A 9,015-nucleotide genomic window follows, 5' to 3' on the forward strand; every position below is an offset into this window, starting at 1 on the left:
CTTCTAAATATCTATAGGTGTATGCCCCTGCAATGAGGCGTAAATTAGTTTAATTAAAACCAGCAATCATAGCAGTAGAAAATCTTGGGTGTCTACATTTGTTTTTCTGTAATGCCAACACAAAGCCAAAGTACAATGTTACATCACGTTACATCTTTCCAGTCATTTCTAATGTGTTTGTCTTTTATTTATAAATCTAAGCAGTGATTGAGGCTTAGGAAGGGCCTGCCAAGACTCACTGAAGCAATCTATGGCATATTTCAAATAATAGGAAAAGTATTCTGCTTAAAAATGTGTTAACAATGTTATCCTTAGAGTATAGATCATTTATCCATTACATCTTTCTAGGTAAAAAAATAAAAATGGCTGAAAAGGCAAAGCTTTATCTACCGCTATAAAAAAAGCCTGTTGCTTTTTACATTTTAGTTATGTTGTTTTAAGCAAACTTAAAAATGAAATTAATGAACTTCAGGCTTGATCATTTTTGTATTTATAAAAAAATAAGTAAAAACCAAAAAAAAAAAAACTGAAATAATGTAAATTTAAAGGCCAGATCAGTAAAACAATTCCAGTACAAGGTATCATTTTGGTTAAAGCATAATAATCTCCAAAAATGACAGTGTACATTCACTGTGATTTTGTAATGGTTTATAAAAAACTGGCACTGTAACTTAGTGTTTGATTTATATATATATATTTTTTATTATTCAAAGGAATTGTTGACACCCCTCTCATCCATTCTGAAGCTCTGAAGCCACTGGTACAACGCTGGCTGACAGATATCCCTGCTGGACGACTGGCTCAAGTGACAGACCTGCAAGCTGCAGTGGTTTACTTGGCATCTGAAGCCTCCGATTACATGACAGGGCATAACTTGGTCATAGAAGGTGGTCAAAGTCTATGGTAGAAAAATGGATTTATGAATGCTTTACCAGTAAGTTTTCAGAATGGGATCAACAACATGTACATGTAATCAATCAACTTTGGATTAATGTGATATTAACCATTAGTGAGCTCAAAATTAGGAGGGCTGTATTTAAACACAGTGGAATAGTAGCGTTGTATTAGAGTAGTCTTTATTAGATTCATGTTATTGATGACAAAACTCTACAAAAAGTGGACCATGCTTTATTCATTTACAGCAAAGGTCTTTTCTAGTGAAACAGCAATTCCAGCACAGCATAAAACAAACCATTACACATACGCATCATCACAGACTGAATGACAGCCAGGCCTGCTCTTGACACTATTTTTGTTTTTTTAAATGGAACTTCAATTTACAGTTGGGGTGACTTAAAATCCGGGGCTTGACTGGAAAATAACAGCTTATACAATTATACTGACCTTCATTGTGTGGTATATAAAACGTAAAGACACACTTCCAAATTAGTATTAAGAAAACTACCAGGAAAGTAGACATACACAGAAATATAGAATACATTTGTTCATGAAATCTTAATTTTCTCTTTGAATGTTTTCCTGCACGGTTATAATAACTAATTACACAGTACTGGATGGTTTATTTATTACTTTTTTTAGATGGATAAGAACACAAAACTGTCTTGCAGTCAATACATTTTAACATTGCACTAAAGGACTTCCATTTACGTCCTGATAAACTAGCAATCATACATGCAGTAGTATAGCAGTTGACGAATCATGATGGTGGAAAGGATGATCTTTGTAATAAAATACAGGTCAATGTCTGTTCTGGAAGCGAGGATTTAATAACCCATTACTACAAAGAGCATGAAGAGGTTTCTGAATTAATTCATGCTTGCTGAGGTTCCTGCCTGGGGAGAGGAATTTAGATCAGACTTAGGCCTAAATTAAATAAAAAAATTGTGTCATGATCATGTTTACCCTTTTATTTTTGGACAAGGAAATGCAACTAGCTACATTCTAGCCCCTTTTTCTACAGTCACTGATTCACACAATGGTCTTTTAAAGTGTGCAGATATGAGTGGTGCTTACATTTTTATAATTGCAATCTATTCTATTTAGATAGTTTTACTTGTAGAAAAGGTTAACTTAAAGCCCCATATAAATGACTGCAATTATTTCAAAGAAAAAGCAAACGAGTAGAGAATTCTCGTTATTATGTACACAATACCCATCGTGATTCCAGTTGTCTAATTCATTTGGCATAGATGTTTCCAAGTGCACTAATTAACAACACGACATACACTGGAAGTGTGCAGCGTTTGATGTCATAGGTATGCCAACACAATGGTGTCATTGCATCATCAAGTATTTGTATTTACCTGTGGTTAGTAAGATAATAAAACAACTCATCTCAAATAACATAAACAATATGAATTTAACTACAGACAAGGAAAAGAAAAATAATCGGCAAGCCATAATATAATTAGGAATACATTACAGTGTGGCCCAAAGATTTGGGTTATATTTTTTGTACAGTAAAGTATTGTAAATGCTGGTATTGTTTTTTCCTTTGTATAACTAATTTGTCCCGAAACAGCATCCAGATGAAATGATCTACAATACAGACTCTTCTATAGCTAGTGAAATCTGTAATATTTCAGTTTTTGTAATTTATGAGCTTTCACGGATATAAATAGTGTTGCTGAAAGTCAATAATACATAGTTATTTGTTTTTTTTTGGTTGCATTTGTGGGATTTTTGATTTTCAAGTTACATATACCTGTATATGTGTAACATTATTAATTATAATGGTGCTAAATACTCCTCGAGTTAGTATTGGTAGGGGCTGCCTTGATGAAAACATCTAGCAGTAATGTAATGTAGGACAACTAGTTGGCTTGTTAATATACTAATAAAGATAGATTAGGCTGGACATAATATATTTGTTTGGAATTTAAGTGTTGACTCTTGCTTCCTTGCTACTGTGCATTAATAAATCTACATCTTAAGGAAAGCATTTTAATGATCTCTCACAGTAATTAAGAAATGCAGCACCACTGGAAGGCAGTCAATACACAATATATGCATGTACAGTTTATAGGGGTAGTACTGTACCTTTTATTGAAACCGCTTTTTGTACCACGTTAGGTTCATCCTCATTTATCTAAGTCATGCATATGTTAAGCTTTAGCATTAAGGATGTTCATGTCTTTTTTGGTAATTTCCGTGTACTAAAATGTCATTATCTGTAAGTAATCAAGACAGGTAGGGAATAATTTCAGCACACCATCGTTTTGTCTTCCAGTTCTGGTATAGCCAGAGGGTTTTTTAGAGGGAGAAAACATTTGAAATGATTCTATGAAAAATAATACATGTTCATGTTCAATTGATTTTTAGGATACTGGTAGAATAAAGAAAGAAAGAAAGAAAGAAAGAAAGAAAGAAAGAAAGAAGGAAAGACTATTGGAATTTGAAGGCTAAGCTTCTCAAATAAATAATTGAAGGTGGCTTTCCAACAATGTATTATTATATATATTTTTATGGTAAAGCTGATAAACCATACACATTAGTTCAAGTAAATGAGAAATTATGTTGTGTATGGTTTATTAAATGTATACCCCTAGTGCAAATTCCTGATTTTCATCAAATTTCAAATCACAAAACACCGCTGTCAGACCCTATTAGACTTCAGTGTACTTGTTTGCAAGCTCATGACTTATTTATTGTTGTGTGATTGTTATGTTTACTTGTATTAATGAAAGCTCACTGATTTGAGATATTGGAGCACAGAGGGGTATCCTGTAGTTCAAACAGGAAGCTGCTTTTGTGATTCGCCCATTTTAACAATTTCACAGCAGATTTTTTTGTAATACAAATGGAGCATCAGTGGCCTATAATGGAATGCAAATCAAGTCTATATAATGTTGTTTCGCTGAAACAGCAACTTCACGGCAGCACCAGTGGAAATCCAGACATACCACAGAACTTGCTAATGTAACAGGCATTTGAAAAGGATTTACGGAATGCTGCATAAAAGGTATACAGACAGTAACAAGGGTAGAGATTAGATGGGTCTAAAAGCTTGTTTTTATAAGGCCTTACAACATGCTATTCCCTATAGCCAGTTAAGTCTGTTTTTATCAGTATTTGGAATTACTCTGATTATCATAAGTGAAGTTGAGCTGAAACATTCCTTGTAAAGTGATTATTTTTTTTTTTTTAACTTTTCTTTAAAAATCTAATTTGCACCTGCAAATAACGTCTAGTTAACCTCACTGAAGTCCGCATTACTGCTCAGTTTTCCTTCAGTTTTAGGTAGTGTTTTGGTTTTCATATAATGATAAATTATTGAGCAATAAGCTGAATCATTTAACTGTGCACTAATTACCTAATGGGATTTCATTTTTTTTAAATGTAAATTGAAGCCCTTTATTCTCATTAACTAACACATTGCTTTTTGTTGAGCATTCTGCAGGTCTGATCAAATTTGGATAGCTCTCATTAAAAATCTGTTATCTGAGTCGTGACAGTTATATATGCAATGCTTTGTAAAGAATGAGTTTGGTAAGGAAAGCTTGGTTCGCCATTAATTAATCCTAACATTTAAGAATCCAACTATCGCTTTAATTACTGAATTATGCTTAGGGTATTGTGTTTTGAATAGCAGCAATATGCAATAGTATCTTCTGTGAACAAAAAAATGGAAACACCAATGTAAAGTCACTTAATAGGACGTTGGGCCACTATTGTATCCCGCTCTGTGGAGTTCTCGGCGGACCGTTTTTGATGAAACTGTCGCCCTAGGTTGAAATTTGCAGTCAATTGATCTGCAGTTGCTCGCCTGTTTTGTGTTGCACTTCGAATTAATGCACGGATATCACGATCCTGGAGTATTTGCTTCCGCCCACTGTTGCCCTTTGCTGATGATGTGTTTCCCTTGGAGTTCCATGCCGACATCACCTTAGACACCGTTGCTCGTGAAACATCAGCAAGTTGAGCTGTCTTGGTCACTGAAGCTCCTGCCAAACACGCCCCAACAATCACCCCTCTTTCAAAGTCACTGAAGTCTCCGCTTGCAGCCATGTTAGCCATAATTATAGGCAACCAGGCCTGTCCAGCATTTTTATACATGACCCTATGCATGCTGGGATGTTATTTGCTTAATTAACGCATGAGCCACACCTGTGTGGAAGCCCTTGCTTTCAATATACTTAGTGTCCCTCATTTACCCAGGTGTTTCCATTTTTTTGTTCACTACCTGTAGATTAATGGTCTGTTTTTAATGCCCTAAATTTACCATCAGTTCACTTAACCTCCTTGTCCGTCTTTTGGGTGAGACGTTATTGTAAGTGACTCTGCAGCTGATGCATAGTTCACACACCCTAGTCTCTAAGTTGCCTTGGATAAAGGTGTCTGCTTAATAATAATAATCATCAGCCTTGCAGTTTGAGACTTAGAGACGACTTAAGCAGTTTACCATGTGATTAGATGAGGTTCATTATAAAGGAAGTCTAAACATTCTTATTAACAATCTCAGAAGATGCAGCTTGTTTTTTCTCAGGTGGCAAAGTCACTTGACATCACGATGTGTCGGTCTTGATAGCACTGTTTGCAGTGTCATTATCTATCATTCATCTAAATGTCATCTTCAGCTTATTGATGGTATTATACACTGTCTTGATATAATATAATGTTCCCCAGAGGCAATATGTGAAAGCTAAAGAGAATCAGGCCAAGACGCCAACCCTGGGGAACACCACAGCTAACAGGCACAGTGGTTGAAAATGAATTATTGTATCAAATAGAATTGAATATAATCTATCTGAAATCTGACAAATGATAAAAAGTTTCATTCAGATCACCAATGTGTGATTGTAAAAGGCAAACCAAATAACCTTTACCCACCATCTGAATACTGGATTTCAATAGTCCATCAGAATACAGAATACACCGCATCATAGCGTCGAACAATCGGAATAAGAAATATTAACAACAGAGACGGTGGCAGTCAAGGGCCATTTTTTTAAAATAACATCAAAGTGAAGCATTGAAAAGTTTAACGAGGGACATTTGATACACATTTTGAGACCAAATTGCACAACCACCACTCACTCGCTGGAGATATGATAAAATAACATAGCTGATGTGGTATATGTCAGAAACATGACGTTTGGTGAGTAAAGGTCCTATACAAGACAATTGGTGCAATTACCCACATGGAGGTGAAAATACAGTTTCAAAATGATTTCATACAGTAACTTATTTTAGGGAAAAGATCAATTCCCACTTTTCAGTTTTTTTCACGAATATTTTTGGGCCTGTGCAGAGGATATTGAAACCAATGACACCTTGAAAGAGGCAGTGGAGGAGTGCTGTGGGGTTCAACCCAAATGTATGGCTGATTGATATATCTGTATCTATATGCTTATAGTATATGATTGTAGGGAAGCTTGTTTTAACCAGTCTTAGGAAATGCAAATGTTCCTTTGTATCTCTATAAACAATGGAAGGAAAGCATGACATTTCCTTTTTAATGCATTTTAACAAAGGCAATCATTTTCTTGGCATTCTTGTTTTCGTGTAATATAATGCATGATATTGCAAAGCACTTTGGTGTAATGTTTCATTTTCTTAATCTTTTTCGACATGCAGTATTACAGACAGACACAAACCCTTTGAATGGTACATGACAGTTGTTCAGTAATAATTGGTATGGTTTCTCTTTGACATCTGCCTCAGTGACAGCTGCTTTGTTCTGTGGTCAGATTTTCTTCTTGCCACATCAAAGAACCTCTGTATACAGTAACAGTGAAACAGTTCAAAGGCGTAGTTGACATGATAGGTTGTGGCATTGCAACAGGGACATTTTATTTAGGTTGTTTTTAAATTAATTAATTTATTTTCCAGTTATTAACTTACAGTGTACAAGTTAAAAACTAGCATTAAGTGTTACCAGAAATACTACTTAAACATCATTGAAGAAACCTGAGACATGAGTGCACATGAAGTAAAGGAACAAGCTAAGGTCTCAGCATGCATTAGGTAGGAACTGTCCTGACTGTAGAGATAAGCTTAACTGTTGTTGGGGCCAAACGATCGGAACTCATAGAAACTATAGCTGAGTTACAGCTCCTGTGTCTTTTCAGAAGCTAAAAGCGTCAGTGGAATTCGTATCGGGAACTTAAAAATGAAAGATGAAAGATGGGATGGAAAATAGTCAAATCAAAAAAACCTTCCACCCTCTTGTCAATCATTGGTACATGTCAGGTTGCGCACAGTTTCTAATATTTTAAAGAAGAAACACAGCTCTTTCTTTGCTGTTGGTGCTAGCACAGAGGTGATGTAACTCTGAAACAGCCTATATTGCTGACTTTCTTCACCAGACCAGCTATTCAACAGAGAGTGTTTTCTTACAGCTAATGTAACAATGGGCTTAAATATATGTTTCGCATTACTAAAATGCACATTAAAAGCACGGCTGTCATTTTAGCATCTTAGATCCATTAATAATGTATCAAAAACTCCTTAGGTGTGTTGTTTTAGACGGCTTTGAGAAATATCCTTTAACAACTAAACTTTGCTAAGACGTTAATAGGGCCAAAAAAAAAAGAAAAGTGAATATACCAGGAAGTGTTGTGTAGTTATATAATGCTGTTACATATAATGCTGACCCCTGTGGGTGAGCCTTGACAATGCAATATGAATTGGAAAACCCCTCCCTCAGATTTGAGACTTTTTTAAAAATGTTATTTATATTGTAATTGTGCTGTTATTTTCTTCAGTAGTTTCTTAAAGGGGTAGGTATTTTTTTAAAAAAACATCCCCATGTATTTGGTAATGGCTTTGCTGTCTTAAAACAAGAGCCCAATAAATTGGTGCTAATTATTCAGTAATTAACTCAAACTGAATGTATTCCACTGTGTGTTGCCTTAAATCATGTCTCTCAGCTCCTACGGAGTAGCTCTTTAATTTCCTGTGAGCACCAGGGAGTGTTTGCTCCCTCAGCTCTCAATCAAATTTTGCCAGTTGTGCCTTTATAGGTTGATAATTTACCTTCCTTGGAAAGATGCCCACACCTGGTAGAATGACAAGGAAGGCAATGAAAAACTGGGGAAAACAAGGAAGCAGGAAAGACTACTGCTCAAGAGTTGAAGTCCAGAATATATACTGTAATTAACATTATATATAATGTTATGGACCATTGCCGAAATCGGTCAGTTGCTGTAATGCCCAGACAGTTGGCGAAGTGTCCAGCTGCAGCGGGTGATGCTGAATTAGCTTCGAATTTTATGTAATTTCGTCAACTGCACTCAACCACCGGGGCTGATGGCGAAGAAAGACTTGAGTGCGCCCTGTTGTAACAAATGAAAGGCTAATGGAAAGTAACACAGCAGTGTTCATCCTCTGGGTATCTACTGCAGTTCTCAATAATAGTTTGTCAGTCGAATACCTTTATTTAATCATTAGACCGACTGAATCATTTATATTTATTTTTATTTATTCATTTTAATGAAATGCTGAGGCAAATGTCGAATTGTCTGAGATATGATGTCAACTAATGTTAGACATGAAATAATATTGTTTGAATGTGTAAAAAATATTTTCTTCAGAACAAAAACTAAACTTTTTTATAAGAAAATGTTTTCTTCCGAGTCAAATTGTTGTTCATATTTCTAAATAAGAAAAATACAAACTTTATGCTGTTGACTAACGATTAATTAATATTGCTGTGATAAATTAGTTTAGTCCCTGCGTTCTTCCTGAGTTTCAGGTAACTATATTTAACTGGGTGGCTTTTACACTTTTAAACTTAACTGTGATTATTAGTCTGTTGCTGATATTGAATGATCTCTCATTCAAACAACGCAACTCTGCTCAGAAATTTGTATTGTTTTACTGCAGTAAGAATAAAATAAAACATGAGAACCCATGATGAAAATAAACTGTGCATTGATATTTTGTTTAGTTTTGTTGCTATAGCATTGTCAGAAAGTATTGAAGTTATTTAAATACACATTGCAATGGGTGGCTTGGTGGCGGTGCACTTTTGCACTTAAAGGCAACAAAGGTAATTCACTCTCTAGTTGTATTATCTGTTAAAAATCTTTCTTTGCCCGGGTGGCAGTGGGC

General features: G+C 35.2%; 1 protein-coding gene across 1 annotated transcript in view; it reads left to right on the forward strand.

Moving 5' to 3' along the window:
• Positions 1–8,672, forward strand: part of LOC117963408 (D-threitol dehydrogenase-like) — a 25,461-nt gene extending 16,789 nt beyond the window's left edge. Inside the window, exon 10 of the mRNA XM_058988641.1 lies at positions 714–8,672. Coding sequence (XP_058844624.1) covers positions 714–723 — 10 coding nt within the window. The 3' untranslated portion in view covers positions 724–8,672. The remainder of the gene's footprint in view (positions 1–713) is intronic.
• Positions 8,673–9,015: the final 343 nt, after the last annotated feature.

The sequence above is a fragment of the Acipenser ruthenus genome, chromosome 16 (assembly GCF_902713425.1).
Source record: "Acipenser ruthenus chromosome 16, fAciRut3.2 maternal haplotype, whole genome shotgun sequence".
Classification (NCBI taxonomy): domain Eukaryota; kingdom Metazoa; phylum Chordata; class Actinopteri; order Acipenseriformes; family Acipenseridae; genus Acipenser; species Acipenser ruthenus.